Source organism: Alligator mississippiensis, chromosome 7, assembly GCF_030867095.1.
Source record: "Alligator mississippiensis isolate rAllMis1 chromosome 7, rAllMis1, whole genome shotgun sequence".
In the NCBI taxonomy this organism is placed as follows: Eukaryota; Metazoa; Chordata; order Crocodylia; family Alligatoridae; genus Alligator; species Alligator mississippiensis.
Genome location: NC_081830.1, coordinates 59,826,475 through 59,846,740, shown reverse-complemented (window position 1 = coordinate 59,846,740; position 20,266 = coordinate 59,826,475). Strand labels below are relative to the sequence as shown.

At 45.9% G+C, this 20,266-nt stretch overlaps 1 protein-coding gene across 2 annotated transcripts; it reads left to right on the top strand.

Moving 5' to 3' along the window:
* Positions 1-5,177: 5,177 nt before the first annotated feature.
* On the top strand, positions 5,178-15,902 carry ZIC4 (Zic family member 4). 2 transcript variants are annotated; one of them, XM_059731016.1, is made up of 3 exons: positions 5,178-6,512; positions 10,990-11,314; positions 13,371-15,902. In XM_059731016.1, coding segments are annotated over exons 1-3 (1,533 nt in total). In that variant the 5' UTR covers positions 5,178-5,305; the 3' UTR covers positions 13,372-15,902. The 2 variants fall into 2 exon arrangements, with proteins under 2 accessions (XP_059586999.1, XP_059586998.1); XM_059731015.1 differs by lacking the exon at positions 13,371-15,902 and having other exon boundaries at positions 10,990-12,348.
* The last annotated feature ends 4,364 nt before the right edge of the window (positions 15,903-20,266 follow it).

Here is a 20,266-nt window from a genome sequence, read left to right as displayed (position 1 = left end):
TTCATCTTGAATTCATTTACGGACGATTTGATTGGAATGAGGTTTGACATGTATTGGATCCTATTAAAGAAGAAGACTTTGATCTTGTTGATGGGGTTTACATGATATGTATCATCTTTACCAGGGATACCAGGCTTTCACAATGTGGTGGCTACCAAGCTTCCACAATGTGGTGTCTAAGTAGTTAGTGACTGACATTTTATCTGACAGGAATACCTTAATCTTGAGGTCTTGAATGGAATATTCTATTTAAAATAAGCATATGATTTGGTTTATCTTGGGTACCCCTGGTTCCTAAAGAGCGAGAAAACAAAGTGCCATCACTTACTGGTTTGACTTCTGACTTTCCCTTTATTCTAGAACCCCGAAGGAAACTTATCTGACTAACGGGGCAAAATTAAATAGCAGCAGAGAAAGAACCTAATTTGATTAAATCCCCATCTTTCCTTTTTTTTTCTAGGAAAAAATACCTAAAACTTCTCTCTAAGCAACAGTTCTCAGTGTTTATTCTGGCGGTGCATCAAAATATTATTTTGTTGCAATTATAGCTACAGGTCAATGCCATTTGAATAGGTTGCTAGTTTTAATGCTATTTCAAACAGATTCCTTCCTCTTCAGGCTCAGCCTACTTATATGTGTAGCCAAAAGCGAGGTTGATGGTTAAAGGATAGATTATGGTGCCTTTTTTTTGTAAACTGTGCTTGCATTCTTGACCTTCCCATTTCCATAGTAAACACTGCAGTTAGGATTTTCAAGATCACGAATAATCCTTATTGACCTGCTCGAGCCTGAGATTTGAAATGTAAAGGTTATCTTTTAAATCTGTTATATGAGCATCCTAGTTCCCTACTCTTATTTCTGTCACAGTATAATTCATAGAGGCAACTCAAAAGTTCCTAGCTACTGAATAGAGAATTGAATCGTCTAGAGAAATGTGGATGACTTAACAAAAAACCACAGGACAGAGTCTGCGTCCAAATGCAGCCGGACAAGTCCCACTGAACAGGACGAGGGAAACTCCACGCGGTTGCAAGTAGTGTATGTATGAGGAGAATTCGGCCCTAATTTAGATATCACAGTCCCAATGTCCAGTATTTTACGTGGTGAAGCTGGCAAACACACGAGGGAGATGTTATTATGCATGGAGAATACAGTTACATTTCCTAGTTAATGCTTTGCTGTTCGCGTACGTTTACACTAAGATTAAACTGAAATAGAGTGATGTACATCTGTTGTGCAAGTAGTGGAAATATTGTGGCTTAGATCCGTGGGTTTTTTTGCAAACTAGTGGATAGTTTATTTAAGATCCCGCATAGCCACGGCAGGTAGACATGGTTAGTTTAATGTGTGGGATGAGATCAGGTTTTTTGCGGGGGGAGGGGAGTTCAGCTCCCACCCTTACCCTGATTGTATAGAAAACTGAAGCTACATTGATTCTAAACGAGATTAAGAAAGCTAAAATGCCTCGGCTGCTTATGGTTACAAATGTTAACTCAATCTGCTTTTCCTGTAGATGGTGAGGCGCGGGGCCTATGGGCACGTATTTGTAATACGTTAGCAAATATATTCTTCTGCCCGTGGATTTTTTTTTTTCCTACAGTTAGCATAAGTCTAAAAGAAAAATTTAATGCTCTTGTCCACAGCTGACTCCCAACGTACTGCTCTCGGGGTTCGGAGCCGGGTGGCTTCTGCACCCCCAAACGCACACCAGGGTCTTTATTCCGGATCCTATTTGTCTTAAGACTGCAAAACTGCCCCTATCTCCTTCTGCGGCAGGTTAAGCGTTCGCTGCCTCCTACCCCTCTGGCCTCGTGGTAAATCAGCTTATTCGTGTTTTGATCAGAATCCAGTGGGAAGGTTGAGTCTCTGGTTTTACTACAAAAAGATTCTGCGACCACTGCATCTGCAGACGTTAATTTTCCATTGCATTCTTGCAAGCCAGGAGGGAGTCCGGCTTAGACCCCTGGTAAGTAGAGGGGAAACTCCCTACTCAGCCTCCGAGGGCTGATTCCTGCTCTTGCCACTTCCGAAGCCCCAGCTCTCACTGCAAACCCTCGGAGGCCTTGGCCCTAAGGAGATGGGAGGAAAGCAGCAGTATGGCTCTTCACGTGCCAGTCCCCTTTTATAAACAGCCCCCAGCCAGCAAAAACACTGCCCTGGTCCCCCCACATCTTGTGATCTCTCTGGGGCAGCACATAACCCAGAATTCCGCGGTCATGCTTATCCCGGCAGACCCTCTTGAAAGGCAGTCCATGAGCTCCAGCGCTCGGACAGAAGAGGAAGTCCCCTGCAATGGCAGAAGTGGTTTACATTATAAACAGATACATGGGCAGAGGGGCCCTACAGTATCTGCTGTTGACAAGGGAGGCGTTTAAGAACTCGCCCAGGCTTTATCTGGCAAAACGTTGGCTCATCTTGAGGCCATGATTAATGGGACCTAAGTGATCATTGGAGTGCTGGTCAGACAAGCTCCAAGTGTCAAAGGGCTTCATGAACAGGCGTGCAAGTTTTCAAAACATTCTACAAGAAATGTGTAACTTTGCTGGTTTTGGCCAGGTCCTCCCTCCTCTTTTCTAATTCTCCGCCTTCCTGAAGTCATGCGCGCGGCTCTTCTCCCCCTCCCTCTCCTGCACACACACGGAGACGCCTCCGAAGTACACAACAAATTCTAGGAGAGAAAAATGCCAACTTCACCTACTATAATGAGAGACACCGAGGGCCACTTTTTCATTTATTTCAAAGCGAGCAGGAGAGAGAGAAAGTCCCTTAAGGAAGGGCCAAATAGAGCCATTAGCGTTTGACAAGAAACCATCACAATATTTTAAATTAGCTTAGGCAAACTGGTGATAACATTTCTAATTGATAAACTGTTCCAGATGTTTTCTCCCTTGACTGAGAAGTGTCAGGATTAATGGATAACGAGTATGTAGAGATGAAGTGTTTTAAGTAGGGATGAGGAAACAGCTTTATTGGGAAGTCACACTCAGTGTCTTTGTAAGTAACAAATTCCTAATTTCTAACGTCTGTCTCTTTCGTGCCCTCCGGTCAAGGTGGCCAGGACTCGGGCATGTCCCAACCAGTGGCGACTGAGAATAGACTGGGAAGTTCAGATATGGTGAACCCCAGGGCCGGTGTGGGGTTTAAAATGCTGGCCTAAATATGTTATATAAGGAGGGAAACTAATTGCATCATTTGTCACTTTTCATCATCTTCACCCAGAAAGATTTACACAATAACTGATCTAAATTCTCTAGCTAAATATTGGCTTTACATTAAGGAACAAATAGGCCAAGCCAGCCATGTAACCAGAACACCCAACTATAGCCAATCCTGGCTATGCAAAAGAGTAATAAAAATGTGCCATATATATAGTGTACACTTCAAAGTTACGAGCACGCATCATTTGCTCGGAGCCTCGGTTATGAGAATAACTCGATTTAGGTATTAAAATGCCAAACGACTTCTTGTTTTACTACTTAACATAAAATTGATCGATTGTAGCTTTAGCCAGGTACTGTTAAACTTTAATGGAAATGCAAAATGATGCGTCTAAACCTTTTTAAAGTCCCAGGAAATTGCATTTCGGAGTTCTGACTTCACGTCTGGATAAATAGGATAAAGTCGCCATAGACAATTATATAAATAAGCGTTGCTTTGTTTTAATAGCTCTGTTTACTGATGGATGGAATCATGTTTGTGACCGGATTTGCATTTTGCTATAACACTGTTGGCGGGTGTTTACACTTGTGTTATCCTTTCTCGACGCGGGTCTTCCTTCACTTTTTGTTTTTTAAAACCAGAGCTCAAAACGTAAGCAGATTTTTTCTTCTGTGCGGAATCTCTCGGCTTTACTCGGCTTGTAAGGCCTGAACGCGCAAAGCCAGATAGCTTACACTAGGCGTCCGTCATTACCCACATAAATCCCATAACCAGTGTATTGTTCCTCTGCTAAGAAGCGTAAAAAATATAGGGGTTTTTATGTGTGTTTTCGCGCGTATCTGGAGCCCAAGGGTGTTAGGCTGCACCATCCTGAACGAGAGAGAGAGAGAGAGAGAGAGAAAGCGAGAGACTCCCTCTTCTGGGTTAACCACTAGAGTCAGGCTGCGCCGAGCGGTTTCTCTCGCAGGCGGCGAGGAGAGCCCTGCTCCCAGCCCTGCCGCCGGGGCTCGGCTCCCGCCAGGGGCGCGTGCAAGGACTGCACTCGCCAGAGCGCCTGGCCCCGAGCCGCGGCACCGCGCTACCGCTCGCCTGCTCCTTTTGCAGCAGAAAGACCGGGGCTGTCAACAAGTGTCAGGAAACCGCAGCTCTTCCCGGGCCCCGCGCGCCCGCCCCGCGCCGCCCCGCCCCGCCCAGCCCCGAGGCCGCTGCTCTCGCCCAGTGCGGGAGGGGCCCTGCCCCCTCCCCTGCTCGCGGGGACGCGTGGGGCTGTAAGGAAGCAGGGTCAGGAGGGCGGGGGGCTCCTAAGGGAGCCGGGGCTGGATGCGGCCGCTTGGCTCCATGCTCCTGGCTTCCAGCCCCGGCCGCGCAGGCGGGAGAGGGACGCTGAGGGGCAGCCGCGCTCCGGGAGGCGAGGCCAGGCGGGACCAGCACAGCCCCCCGCGCTGCGTCCCGGGATTGGCGGGGCCAGTGCAGCACGGGGCGCCCCGCGCCGAGGAGGGCGCTGCAGGGTCCGAGCAGACGCCGCCCGCGACGCTGCGGAGGGGCCTCGGCTTCCCCGGGAGCCCCGGCCGCGCCCCGGGCAGCACTCTGCAGTGCGGCCGGCCGGCCGGGGGGCGCAGCAGCACCAGATTGGGAGCTGGGGGGGGGGGGGGGTAAACCCCCGGGCCAGGCGCATGCGCAGTTCCGCCCCCTTCCCACAAACACAGCCCGATAACCCCTTTCAGGCTTCAGCGGGACCTGTCATCGGTGACGTCACCCTCCAGGCGGCGGCCAATGGCAGGGCTCCGTGATTGTTTCGCTCTCCGGGCTGGAGCCGTGTCCATGAATCTATTCAGTAGCCTCCCAGCGTCCTGCTGCTGCTTCTCAAGCCTATGGGATTCCACGTAGGCATCTGGGGGGGAGGGGGGGCGAGGAGGAAAAACAAATAAATAATGGGAAAGTACAAGAAAAAAAGGAAGAAAAAAAAAAAACCCAAAACAAAAAAGCAAGCAAGCAAAGCAACCCCCTCCCCCGCCCAGCCCCGCAACCGGGAACCAGACTTGGAAAACTTTGAAAAAAAGTTTGTGCCTCTCTCTCTCCCTCTCTCCCTTTCTCTCTCCCTCTCTCTCCTCCCCGCTGTCAGGTGACTTTTTAGAATTAGAAGCTAATGAGCGTGGATGCTTTGGGGAGCCCAGTGATGGACCCTGCTGCACTCTCCAAACGGAACACGGCGCTGAGATTAGTAGACTTGGCAGGGGCTCATCACCACCACCACCACCACCATCATCATCATCACCCCCCTCAGAGCATGACAGGCTTCCCGGGCTTCGCCGGGCATCCCCACGCCATGGCTCCCACGCACCCTGGGGAGTACGCCGCGGAATCGCGCCTAGGGCCGAGTCCATTCCGGTCAGAACACATGGGGCACCATCACCACCGCCATCATCCTCCACCTCATCATCATCATCATCACCCCGCGGCCCTTAAACTCAGCCCTGCCCCTCATCCTCATCCCCACCACCAGCACCACCACCACCATCGTCCTCTGGCAGGCCAAGCTGAGGTGGTCTCTAGTCAAACAGGAGCATTTGGCCCGGCGCAGTCAACAACAGTCCCTTACCCAGTTTCTCACACAGCCCAGGCTATTCCAGCAGGTAGGGACTTTTTTATACGCAGAGATCTGACAGCCCCAGTCATGCCAGGGCTAACTGAGCAGCACACTGCTACAAGTTCTCACCACGGACTGTTTGTCTCAACAACAGGTAGCTACCCCGGACACCATGGTCACCACCACTCAGAAGCTGGGAATCATTCTCTGTTCACTGGACTCCATGAGCAGCCTTCCCATGCAGCTCCAGGTGGCCATCTAAACGGACAGATAAGACTGGGGTTACCTGGAGAAATGTACGCCAGGTCTGAACATTTCACTCAAGTACCAGCCTCCAGGACAGATCCTTTTGCTGCTTCTTCGCTTCATAGCTACGGTGGCATGAATCTGAACGTGAATTTGGCTCCACATCACGGCCCCGGCGCCTTCTTCCGTTACATGAGGCAGCCCATCAAACAGGAACTCATCTGTAAGTGGATTGAGTTGGACCAGGCTCCCAAAAAATTATGCTCGAAAACTTTCAGCACGATGCACGAGCTGGTGACTCATGTCACCGTGGAGCACGTTGGAGGACCCGAGCAGTCCAATCACATCTGTTTCTGGGAAGAGTGTCCGCGAGAAGGGAAGCCTTTCAAGGCCAAATATAAACTTGTAAATCACATCCGAGTCCACACAGGTGAAAAGCCCTTCCCTTGCCCGTTCCCAGGCTGTGGGAAAGTGTTTGCCAGATCAGAGAATCTCAAAATACACAAAAGAACTCACACAGGTCAGTATGGAAAGCTCTCCTTACTTTCTCTATTTTATTCAGCATCCTGTTTAAGAAGTGTGTTGCTCGCGTTGTTAGTGAATGCACGCCAAATTATTCTTTAAAATACATTCTCAGCCTTGTTTGCTTTTTTCCCGATTTGAAAAAAAATGCACCTCAAAAGTAATGGATGTACGTTTTAGAAGTTAATGCAGACCTCTGTAACGTGTGTGCATATCTGTCTGTGTAAATATTGTAAATTAGAGGCTGTTTCTTTGTAGACACTAAGGCGAGGAATTTTTCCCCGGTAGTTTAAAAGTAGTTGGAGGGGGGGAATGCAATGGTTATGCAAGCTGGCAAATTAAAAGTGAACAATGGAAGTTACAACTTGTCTAGTCAGTTTTGACTGATGTTGCCGATATGCTGCTGCCTCTAACATTGTGAGAATAACACAGCTGCGACCTTTCCGTTCAACAGTTCTGTTTTGGTCAGATGGAGTTTCAAATGTTTGATCTGAATTACACTGACATTTTAAATGAGCATTACCATCTTAACCACTTCGTGCCGCTGCAAATACGGGGTTTTGATTCTACGGAGGAAAAAGAAACCCCAAACCTGGTAATGTTTCGGCCTGCACATTTTAAAATGTCATTTGCAGAACTGTTAAGTGAGATTGGGACGTGTCAGAAACATCTGTTAGTTCTAGTTAACAGAAAGGAAAGTAACTCCCTGGAAGATTTTGCAAAGCTATGCTTGAACTCTTCCGGCCAGAAAAGCATCTATAATTAATGAAATTGCACGTAGAAAGTTTTCACACTTCCAGGAGCAGCCTGTGAAGTTGTATTAATTAGTTTAGCAGCCGGTGTTTGTAGTCTCGAGCGCTGACTTTTTTTCTGAGGGAGAAGATAAGGAATAAGCCCTTTTTGGAAAATTAAATCTGTTCCAGCATAGGGTTTTCCACCCCTCTCCCCCTCCCTCCCCTGTACAGCCTTATGCACTGCTAGGGAAACTACATAATCCTATTGTAGGATCTGCTTACAGCCAAGCGATTTTTTTCGCCCTCCAGTTTATAAAACTCCCCCTCCCCCATGCTCGGTCTTCGCCTTGACCCGAGTGGAGCTACATTTTACGATGCAGCTCTCCGTGGTATAGTAGGCAAGCGACATGGGCTAATTTTGTGTCGATATATTCTAAATATAGCAGAGCCACTTTATCCCGATTACGAAGTAGCATTTGGCAGGGTTGTGCGAACAGCTTATTTATACATCTATGCACTGAGGTTTAATGAGACCAATATGCCTTCGATCCTCTTTTTTTGGAGTAAAACAGGAAAGCCCACGGAAGAATCATGGTGTCTAAGGCATCTTCGGGCTGGCTCAGAACAGGTAGACCCATTAAACAGGAGAGTTGTCCCTTAATGACAGTGTTTTTCTTAAGTAAACAAACTTTTACTGCTCTTTAACGGCCTCACTGTTTGAAGTCTGTGAAGCAGAAAATGGTTAAATTCTTGGTGAAATTGACCTACATCAGAGAAGCAGGTTCAGGGCATGACAGGAATCGTGGGTTTGGGTTTATTAAACATCATTTCGTACGTATGTACTTTTCACTTTAACTTTCCCAGTGATTAATTGCTGCATTGTGAAAACTCCTGCAGGGCCTTTACGGTTCTACCGTTTCTATTAAACACCCATAAGTTGTCAAAAACAAAATGTTTCTGAAATCGTAATAGAACTTGCTACAAATTATTCATGAAGACAGTTCTAGATTCAACAGGAAAATAATTGCCTCCTCAAATATTAATGACTTTTCGTTTCTCTGAGGCTGGGAAACAGGGGAAGTGAGTGGATTTCTTGCGATTTGAGAATTTTCGAGATTAAATTATAGTCATTAATTCACAAAGATACGGAACAGGCAGGGCTGGCAGGGATTCACTTTCTTCTTCAAGCTTGCCAGGAACAATGGTGAAAAGTCTGGGATGGGAAGGGCTTTTCCCAGCACTACAACATATCTTCCTGCTTCTAGTTTCCAAAGCCAGCATTCACGGTGTTATGCTCCCCTCCTCCCCCTGAGAATTTTGTAAATACCTTAATCCACTCGCGGAGTTGGGGGATTAGGCTACAATCTCCAAGTTGAATTTCACTGAGCAGTTTTGCACAGCTACAAGTGTGGTTTTAAAATGGCGGTTTCCACTCTCCGCTTTTCCAGAGCCGTGGTAACTTTTTACATTTGGGCTTACAAAGGAAGAACAGTCCAAAGATCCTCTTTTTTCTTAAAGGATAAATATTTGCAGGCAGGAAACCCTGCTTTCTACCAGGGACCATTGCACATTCCTCGGCTTGCTCCTAGTTATCGAGGCGCTCAAAGAATGCGAGCCAGGCAACTGAGAAAATGTGCCTTCTGTTTTCAACCCGAGCTGATAGCGGACTGAGTGGAGGGGTTTTCCACCCGCTGGATCACAGGGGTTCAGCGAACTTGTGCATTTCTTAGCTCCGGAGAAATGAGATCTGCCGCAGCCCCTTTTACCTGAATACAACTCGCTTTGCACAAACCCAGGTTTACGAGGATGGCTTTCCCAGGGGTCTCCTAACTTACTGCTTGCTTGTACTACACTAATATCCTTGATTTGTTGTCTCAACGTAGATGCTGAAGGTCAAACTGTTTCCTTACGTGAAACTGTCATTAGACTATCTAGAAACTATCCTTAGGTTCCTACACCTACATTTATCGAGGCTATTTTGTTGCAGGACCTGAGCTGCACCGTTTTGTAAGTGATCTGATTTTTTTTTTTTGAACGAGTGTGAATTTTGCCAGGTATTTGCCTGTTTTCTATTTAAACGTTAGCGCTACAGTACGGGAGAAACTGTCATTGATTATTACACTGAAAGGGACTTAGTTTAAATATGGAGCCAGGACTTTTTTTTCCCCGCCCACCTTTTTCAAGTACATTTGCATTAAATATTTAGCATGCATTAATTTATTAAAGGACCGCTCTATATTCAAAATAAATGTAATAAAGGTTGCCTCGCTCCGAAATTAGTAATTGCAAACTGCAAAGGAAAAAAAAAATCAACATATATAAACATGCTACATTCTTTTGACCAAGTGCGCCATTATGGTGCACACAGTGGCTTTTGTTTGCACATCAAATCCAAATAAGTTCAGTCGCCTTTGCACACTGATACTATGTACTACTGAATCTTAAAAATAATATTCCCGCAGCTCGGATAGCAGAAGGGTCGTGCTCCTTTGCACGCGTGTTTTGCGGATTTATGTGATCAGTTAGAGCTCCGAATATCATTTAATACTGCAATTGTCTTGAAATGAGCACCCTATGTATTACGCAGTACATTCTTGTAGAGAATTGTAGGTGTCCCCTCTCACGACTCAAGCAATGCGATTTATTTTTGTAATGTTTGATCTCACATATCACCACCGAAACGAGACCCGATTTACATCTCCTTCATTACTGGTTATGTTAAAATGGTGTAAGGTTCTTACCCTAACAACAACAGCAGCAGCAGCAGCAGCAGCAGCAGCAGCAGCAGCAGGCATTGGCCTAGTCACTCTCTCACTGAGACTGCATCCTTTAACATCTCACAATCAATGTGCTTTTAAGAGGACTCCGGTCTTTAAACATCTCGAGATAACGTGCGGTTGCAGCAAGTGGGGGGAAAAATCAGTCGTATGTCTGAGATACAATTGTAATCAATACAAGAATACGCCGTATCAGATGTGACTGAGCAAGGTTATGAATAAGACGCACCTCTGGGAGTGTGAGAGATGTATTTAATGTATAAACGTTCCCAGGCACAAATCCTTGACCACTCCTGCCACAGCGCCACTGACCCCTGCCACACAAAGCACACACCGGTCACTTGTAGTGCGTACTTGGGCTTTAAGTTGTCCGGCTTCTTTGTCCTGTGCACAAACCTCACTTTAAGCAACAATTTAGGGGAAGGGGAAATGACTAGCGTTCAATAAGGGAGATAGGGCCGCTGGGGCGACAACGCGGTGCGTGTGACCGCGTGTGATTGTGCACGGTTGTGCGTGAGCCATTGTGCAGGAGGCAGCAGCGGAGAGGGTGCGTGGCGGGTGTATTGTGCCTGGTGCGGTGCGGTGCGGGGAGGGGAGGTGCGTGATGCGGCGCGCGTGACCGGTGCTGTGCGTGTCGGGGGGGGGGGAGCCAATGTGCACGTAAGGGCCCCATTGTGACGTGCTGCTGGGAGACAGGGGCGCGTGGAAAAAACAAAGGCACCGGCCCGAGCGCAACGTGCAGGCGCTGTGCGAGCCCGGGCGGGCTGCAGGCCGGGTCCGCGCGGGTGCTCCTGTCCTGCTGTTTGCGGCGGAATGGGGGGTCCCGGCGGAAGGGCCAGAGGAGAGCTCTCCGTCCCGGGGGCACGCGGAGGGACTGCATGTTTTAAAGCCCTGAGGACCCCCCTCTCCCCTCCCCCCGCACCCAGTTTACTAATGTCTGTCCTCGTTAATTGCATTCTTCCAGGGGAAAAGCCATTCAAATGTGAATTCGAGGGCTGTGACAGACGCTTCGCCAACAGCAGTGACAGGAAGAAGCACTCTCACGTGCACACCAGCGACAAACCGTACAACTGCAAAGTGAGAGGCTGTGACAAGTCCTACACGCACCCCAGCTCCCTGAGGAAGCACATGAAAGTGCACTGCAAGTCCCCTCCGCCGAGCTCGGGCTACGAGTCCTCCACCCCGTCCCTCGTGTCTCCCTCCTCGGACTCCGGCCGGGAGCCGCCCGCCTCCTGTTCGCACGCCGAGCCCGCGGCGTCCTCGCAAAGCGCCGCGAACCTGAGCGAATGGTACGTGTGTCAGAGCGCGGGGGCCAGCGCCATCCCGACTCCTCCCAGTAACTCTCCGTCTCCGGGCCCGGGAGAGGCCTCTTGCACGAACTGTGAGCCCAGGCCCAGTTGCTAAGCGCGCACACCACTGAGAAAGGGCTTCGCCCGCTCCGCTGTCCGGATCTCCCCGCGCCTGCTTGGCCTGCCCCTGGTCCCTTTGCCAGGCGGGAGCAGTGCACAGAGGCTGGCCAGGCCACTCCAGGGGAAGCCTCGCTAAGGGGGGGAGCAGGGGACAGAGGCTCCGCGCGGGCACACGGCCACGGGCCAGAAGACCCCTTGTAACATAGATTCAGCCCTTCCATGTTTCGAACTGTGTCCACGGTCCCCAGCACACGTGAAGGCAACTTCCGTTGGTCCTCGTTGCTCCCGCATCCTCCCCGCATTGCCCACACACCTCCGGCCGTCTCCTGCGACTCTGTTTACAAGCTCATCATCTTAACCGTCTTTTGTATCAAAGAACCAAAGTGTTGCCACGCGGATTTCTAGCTGGACAGGTTTTGTTCTCCTTGGTACCTTGTGCTAGAGTGTTTCCTTAGCCCACGATTTGCTGTGCGTGCCTGTGGTTTTCCTTCCTTCCTTCCTTCCTTCCTTCCTTCCTTCCTTCCTTCCTTCCTTCCTTCCTTCCTTCCTCTCTCTATCTCTCTAAATATCAACTATTATTTGCTACCGAATTGTATAAGATGGATCAATTAAATTCTTTGATTAATTAACCAGTTCGCTGGACGTTTCTGTAAAGAATCTCATTACTTCTCCCTGGTGCAGTATCTACCTATATTTTCCCCTCCAGGTTATCACTAATAAAAAAAAATGCCCAAGGGCTGCTTCATGATTTATTGTCCATTTTAGTTTACACTAGTAATGACTTTTAATACATAAACATATTTCAACCCTCCCCCCCCAGTGTCATTCCTGTTGAATTGTGGGTTCTTGTGATTTCTTAGAGGTGGAGGAAGAAAAACCATGTACGTGGGTGGGGGGAGGGGAGCGCTGTTATCGGTGACGTCATTGTGCTGAATCCACAAGGGCTGGAACTGTCCGAAAGGACTTGTGAGTTGTCAATTTCTCTGAATGAATCATGTAAACTCGGTGCTGGTCTTGTCTAAAGCGCACAATGTTTGTCCTGTAAAAAAATTTATATATATATATATATATATATATATATATATATATATATGAGACAATAAATATTGTAAGAGCAAAAGCAAACAGGCTTTAGAATGTTCCTCGTAGCTAAGATCCTAAAACTTGCATGTCCCCAACCTGGCATGATTCACTCCTAGGAAAAAAAAATAAAAATAATCGTGGGCGGGGAGGGGAGGAGATGGGGGCGAACCCTGCTGGGAAACCTGAAAATGCCCGATTGGTATAATTTTAATGACTTAATGATGTTTAAAAATACCACGTAGGAAAGGCAAATAAGCAGCGAGTTGCGCTGGGAGCGGTTCCCCAGGCAGGCTCCATGCAGCCCGCGTGCCTGCGAGGACTGTTTCTTTCCTATCCTGTGCAAAAAACCCTAAGTAATGATCGGTTCAGTCAGGTAACCAGGGTTAATGTCGTATGACCCCAGGAAAAATTATCCGGACAGTTGTGAAAGAACAGCAGCCCAGTCACCTTCCTTCCGCCGCACAGTTATTCATTTTTTTGGACAAAAGAACTACTACCTAGTGATTTCACGTCGTCCTATTAAAAGATGGGCAACTTTTGTTTAATCTCCTCTTGCTAGTGTAGTTGGCAACGCAAATAATGATGACCCAGCCCCATCCAGAAGGCGAGGTCTACTTAATGCATGTTCTAGTCACATAAAAAAATAGCAGCAGCACATAGCACGATTGTTCCCCACTGACTGTTCAAACCATGAAACTTATCCCGTGGAAATTAAAAGGTAGGGAAGCGATCAGCGAGGGGAGAGGGGGTTTCCATCTTGTCTAGAGATCTGTTTATTTCTCTATTTCTTTATTTACCGAAGTGTTTGGATGTGCAAGCTAATCACCTTTAATTTTTCATGTGCTTGTTACAGATGTCTACCTCGGTGCTCTCAAGGTAATCTAGACAGACGCAGCTGAAAGCCTGATTCTTATGCCTTAGACATCAAAGAAAGCTCGCACAAAGAAGTATTTCTTCGCAACGGTGAATCTTCATGGTAAGTTAGGATTTCTATGGCAATAGGCAAGTCATACTTAAATAGTGAAAGGCGAAGTCTGGAGCCCGTCCAGTCTTTTCATCAAGGACATAATATTTACGTCTAACAGGCCCTTTTTCTTGTGTATACAAGTATATATTTTTGTTTGACGCGAACTAAATCATTTTCATTTAATTTCCGGTAAACAAAACCCACGCGAATAGGCACTTGTTCCAGATCATAATCAAAATGGATAAGAATGGCAGGAAGAAAAGGCCCGCCTGAACCGGCGCGTCAGCTCACTTTTGTTTCTGCTCTCTGCCGTGATCAGAGAATGCGTTTGGGATTTGATGGCGAGTTTCTAAAGGCAAGGAAATGGTTTTTAAGGGGGAAAAGAAAAGGAGAAAGGTCTAATCAAGCTTGGGTTGTTCAAAGGGTCTGATTTTGGGGTTGAAAGTGTGAGTTTTATGGTGCATCAACATGCCACGTTAGGATCGCTATGGTAATGAGCAGGGCAATAGCAAGCGGCCTTCAAAGGAGGCACACTCCATTTGAGACAGTCTATTAAGATACATTTGCACTGACCTTTGGTTTCATGCTAGCTTAATACAGTCAATCTGCTCTTCGTCAGAGATATACATCCTCCCCCTCCTACACTTTCACAAAGGTTTTGTTTGCCTTCACCCTAAGGTGGGCTTTGCTCTAGCACTCTCGCCTTGCGATTCTTCCCCCAAAGGAGGGGCTTCTCGCTACTGACCCGTCCATCCTCGAGGTTAGCACCAACTTCCCTCCTAACCGGAGCAGACTCCGAAGGATGAGACACCCCGAATCGATAGTGCCCAAGAAGGATTTTTTCCTCCTCCCTCACAAATGAGAAGTTAGGAAATTAAAGGGACACTGGGGCTTTCTCAGCCTAATGGACTGGGGGCATTTAAGAGTCAGCTTAAGGCACCGTTCAAAACAAACAGGGAAGAGATCGGTGGCAAAAGTCCCCTCCCCTCGCGACAGGGGCAGGTTTGGAAAGTGGTAAGCGCCTGGAGGGAGGAAGAACTTGACACCCGGCTGGCCGAGGCCATGGGCGCTGGGTGATGGTCCAGGAAAGTTAGAAGTCCACGTTGCAGTAATTGTCTTGTTGTTTATTTTATCCAAGTACCCCAGTGAATAGGGGAAAAATAAACACGGGGAAAAAAATTCAAACAGTTGAGTCGTCTTTAGTGCCAGCCCTTGTGGCTGAATAAAAAGGATGGTCCAATTTCTATTGAGCTGAGAAATCTTTGAAGTGGGAGTTATTATCTGAGAAATTCCTGCTTGTCGTCCTAACAACGCTGATGAAACGTAAAAGGGTCTTTGTCAGCGATTTGTTCTCCTCTCTGTCAAACTCACCCTGCCCGTTAGCTCGAGACCGTTTCTAAAGAGATAAAATCAAACTTTTAAAAGGTAACTTCAGGGGCTCGAAGGAGACAGAAACTGCCAAAAAAGCCAGTGCTCCGTGTAGCCTCCATATGCCAGTGCATGTGTCCTCGTGGAGCCCCGTGCAGGCCGATGGAGCCGGTCTCCTCTCTGCTCCACGGGCTGAAACAGTCTCCACTTCTGCATTTTATCTTCTGAACTTTTCTGTCCAATAAATTACTCCTCCCCGTTTGCTGCCCAGACTCCAATCCTGGTGAAAAAGCGGCAATGGAGGGTTGCATTAGCACCCGTCTGTAACCAACACATGTTTTCTTTCCTGTATAATGGATACACTTCAGAGAAAAGGCTTTGATAATTTTAACATTCGGATACCTATTAAGCATGTATATACTGCAATGTACTGAAATTGTTACGCATTCAAGGAGATGGCTTCCATATGTTTCCATGTTTTATTGTCAATGAGTGTGAAGATAGTCAAATTGCATCTCTGTGTATCTTCATTTTATAAACATTACAGTGTGCAGTTAAACGGTGCCCTAATGAAGGCTTATGTAGGAGTTTTACATTTGAGATCATTAAATGCTATGTTTGTAAAAAGAATCCCCTGAAGTTGTAACTCATCAGTGTACTTTTATTTTAGTTGCCCTACAAGGCTTTGAAAGCCCACGCCTGCTCTTCTTCTCGGGCCCATTGATTTAAATGGGAGTTTGCCTGAGAAAACACAGAGTCAAACTGCAGGGAATTGGGTGCTTGGTTATTAATTCAAGATCCTGTCTCTTGGCATATTTCTAGAAGAATAAAATGTTCTCAATGATTGTGAGTATTCCAGACACAAATGCATCTTCAAAAGTCACTCGATAAAAGGGTTTAAAATGTTGGAATATTGTATCTCTTTTCAGACGTCTTCTAATTCATGGTTTTCTCCATCGCACAGTTATGAAGGGATTTTACTTTGTGTGTTTGAAAAAAAAGTATTTATTTTTAATAATTGGATTTTTACAATAAATATTTATAAACGTACCAACCTTGTGGGGTTTTGTTTTATAAACATATTTCTAAACACGTGTGAGTGTGTCAGCTACACCGAGCCACTTCTAAAGGACACCCTGGATAACCTTCTGCCTTTTAATTATACATTTGGTGTGAAATAATAGTTTCAAAAAGCCCTACATCATTTGGACATAGTCTCCCAGCAATGGAGAGCTCTGTTGGTTTCTAATGCCGTTCGGTCTAAACTATTTTAAACAATTATTTCTTTTTTGTTTTGGAAATCATATTAGAAAACAAAGGTTTGCCCTGACTTCCGAGAGAATATTCTTCCCCCATACCCAAAACTTCAAGGCTAGCTATAAGAACTGTCCTTTAAATACTGGCTGAGGGGTAGAGTGAGAAAGCGGGAAGTAGTGTCAGCTCTGTTCTTCCCAGTCTAAACCCCTTCTTTTGTTTTGTCTCTGCTGGTTTTCTTTGCCATTGCAAACGGATTCCTTCCAAATAAATTCCTCCTTTTGGATTTCCAGGATATTCCTGAAAATGACAAATGGCTGGGAGCTAGGGCTGTTGAGTTTTGCTGTTGTTGTTCAGGGAAGTGCCCCCAACACACAGAACCATTGCTACACTCACACTTTTTGCGAGCTTCCTCACCAGGGTCTAAGACACTTTGTTAAGACAAAACTAGTTTGTCAATAAAAGTAACCGAAAGTAAGCATTCATTTTCGCTATGCATCTCCCAGATTTTGAATTCCGTAGGTTGCAGTGTTGAACAGCTCGTGAGTATGTTCAAGATCGCCAGAGCTTGACTTTTTAAATCTTATTTTTCCAATTATGAACGATGCTTCAGTCTTATGCACATAGCGGCTTCAGGCTGCTTCTGCAGTGGTGCGCATGCGCACTAGCTTATATATATTTTAAGCAAAACTTGAAAGAAGTTGCCTAACGCAGAGACAACAGACGGCTAGCTTTTCCTCTGGCAGGAATATTGTCAATAAAGAATACCTTGGAATATGGAGGGAGAGAGCGAGGGAGCAAGAAAGAGAGAGAGAAAGAAATTTACTGATTTTAAAAGACGGCAAAATTGGCACATAAAGAAAAAAGAGAGCTCTCACTACATGCTAATTAAAGTATACAATTCTATGGGCTATAATGATTGAGCGAAGACATGTAGTTATTACACTTGACTGTAGTCAACAAGGGACGGAATGTCCCCTTAGACAGCATGGGGAGAGACGTGTGGGCATTATTAGTGGTCCTTTTATAGACATTGCCTTTTCTTTCTCAATGCTGACAAACCATTTTGGAGGGATTCATCCCCTGTTGCTTCCTATCATGGATCCCCATGCAAGCCCCTGCATTGTGCAAGTGCATTAATTAAAGACCATTCATTTAACAAAAGAACATTTGTATGTTAAGGAAAGGAAGATTAGAAATATGAATCAGTAAAGCAAGACCACCGTTTCCACAGAGAGATCCCTGAGATGAAGACACAGGAAAGCGATTCTGTTAAATGCACTTCACCTCACCCCTCCGCGCTCTCCACACCTACTGCCGGAGCGCTCGCTCTGGTCTGGCCCCTTGGGACAGCGCACCCAACATTTCTTACAATTAGGAAGGATTGTTTTCAAGTGTCTCTATAATGGCTCTTAGCGTTTTGCATCGCGTTACTTAACCTTCAGCTCCTACGTGTCCGGCGAGCCACTGATGCTTAGGCTGTAGGTGAAGGCTTCCTGCTTGCCTCTTGCCTATCAACGTTTTGAATGCTGCCAGCCTGTCAAGAGTGAGTAACACAGCAGAGATGTGTCAATCTTGCCCCCTGCTCCTGGTATAATAATATCTTTGGATAGCGACTGCACTGTAAAGGCAACACTCTTACAAGATTGTATGCAGCTTGGTAGAGAAGGAAATGCCTGAAACATAGCCAAGATAGCTCTGTGTGTGCGTGTGTCTTTACAACCCTCCTCGTGAAGACCTGGACCGATTTTTTTTGTTGAAATTAAAGTATCTAATTCACTAACGACGCCCATATACCCACGCGCGCGCGCGTGTGTGTGGGGGCTGAGTGAGTGCTTGCATATCAAGCCCAAGCGTTACTCTAAGAAGTGTGGCAGTGCAGCCCAGGTCCTGCCCAGCACGTGGCCAGAAGACCACTGCCTTGGCAATCTGGTGCTGCAATGCTGATCGGTACAAAAGCAGGAACAGTCGTGAGAAGATGAAGGAAAATGGCTCGAAATCGAGTCCATGTGGGTGCAGAGAGGAGTAGGAGTCTCCGTGTTCCCCACGTGACTTGTTAAGCGGCTACAGCTCCACTAAAGCCCTGGGCCATATGTTGTCGTCTTGACTCCCTCTGTCTTTTTTAGGGCGTCGTGTGGTGAATAGTATTCCTAGGATATAAAAGGAAGGGCATTAAAGTAAACGAACAAGAGAAAAGGCCACCTATCCTATATACCATGTCATATATTTAAAGTCTACACCTATTTCAAGTACCCGTAGAAGCAATCCCAGTTTTGTGTTAAGAGTCCAGGTTTGCACTGTACGATGACACTTTGGTAGGCTTATGTTTTTCCTGGGCAATGATTTCAAGGTTCTGCTGAAATAAACTGGAAGAACAATAATTAAGACACGTTAACCAGCCAGAAAAAAACCAACACCACCTCAGGTGTTTGCTCATTATGGCAACAGCTTCTGGAAACCTCTACAGTTTGAGTGTGTGACGGGGTTTTTTTCAACTTTTCCTACACTTCGAGGTAAAATTGGCATCCGAGAGGACCGGTGCCTGCCTTGTTTGCGTTCTTCAGCGATATTTATCTCTGTAAAGTGGAAGCGGTTGTAAATGTAAATAAGGATATTGAAGGATATTGGACGTGCTTTTTTTTTTTTTTTTTTAAACCACCACCCTATCAAACCCAGGTTATTTTCATGCAAATGTGAACAACCAGATTATGTCAGGAATAAATCAAAATAGGTCTTGGATCTGTAGGTTAGGAATGCGCATTGTCCTTTGGCTCCAGAAGTTCTTATTGTGAATTGTAGGCTTAGCAAACCTAAAGCTAGTGTGATCAGCGGGCAACACACAAGAACTGAGTTCTTCAGAGATCCTTCCTTAAGCGACTTTCTGTTTCTGAAATAAGATAGACACAGAGGCGCTTAGCCCAAGGTCTGCACCGCAATTCCGGTGCATGCAATAATTAGTGGGTAACAATGGATGCTGATTACACTCCAAAAAATTTCACCTACGCTTGGTTCTGCCATTCTAGATATCTCAATCAAGAGTAGATGAGTCTAGCCTTCGTAAAATGACAAACGTCAGCTCAGAGTGCCAGTGCTCACATTCAATAACCATGTTAAAGCCAAAATACTCTGCAACTTCTGACTAGTTGTACACTTTCAGGATTGGGTTGAATGATAGGTTCCTACCTATTTTGCTACCGTATTCATAAAGCAATGAGAACTCTGATTCAAAGCTCCAGTCCCTAACTGACGGGTTTGTTCTCTTTTATTTCGAAATGCGGATCCTTGTTAACTTTTTTTTTCAAATGAGGCTGCTCAACTTAAATTAGGTTATATCATATAGCTTTATGGGAGAAGATGAGGTATTAAAGCATTGACTAAAATGATTAAATGTAGACTTTCCTAGAGGAATTATTTTTTTTTCTCTACACCTGAGGATCTGTTCATCCTTGCATATAGTTGATAAAGTTGAGGAGCTCTCCTAGAAATTGCTAGAAAAAAATCGATAAGAAAGAAATTAGGAGTCAGTTGATTTTTTATTGTCCAGAATTAGGCCAACTTCTTTTAAAAGGGAGAAAAAAAAACTGTTGTAGAAATACAGAGACTCCTTTAAGTGTGAAATATCATTTCATTGTAAATAGTCAAAAAAGAATCGGTAATCCAACTTCCGGAAACTGTTCTGAATTATTTCAGCAGACTCTTTTAAAAGGGGATTAGCGGGGCTTTAGGGGCAAAATCCTTCTGTTTTATTCAATCTCTGATTTTATGTTATAATTACTAGATGTAAAGACTCTTGAATTAGTATGCAGGAGTCGTCCAGACATTATGCAGGTGCTATTCTAATCATTCAGCTTTTTAATTAAGGAACGAGGTAAGAAAACAGAATCATAAAAACACTTTTGTGAGAGCTGAGAAAATCGTGAGCGACTGCATGAATAAAGCCTTTATACCTTATCCTGACAGGTCAGACACCAATTGCCTGACTTACGACCTTTTCTTGATGAAACAATGGTTAACAGCTTTCTCACCTTGTTCCCATTATAGGCTTTATTCTAGTAGAGAATTTATGGAAATGCCCATAAAATGCATACATTAAAAGAGGAGGAGGGTATTGCAATTATAATTGATACAGATCCTGGACAAAGATACCGATCGCTCTGAAA

Coding starts and splice junctions, on each gene's coding strand:
- ZIC4 (XM_059731015.1), top strand. CDS start 5,306: ATGAGCGTGGATGCTTTGGGGAGCCCAGTGATGGACCCTGCTGCACTC. Junction 6,513..10,989: donor ACACAAAAGAACTCACACAG/GTCAGTATGGAA, acceptor GCATTCTTCCAG/GGGAAAAGCCATTCAAATGT.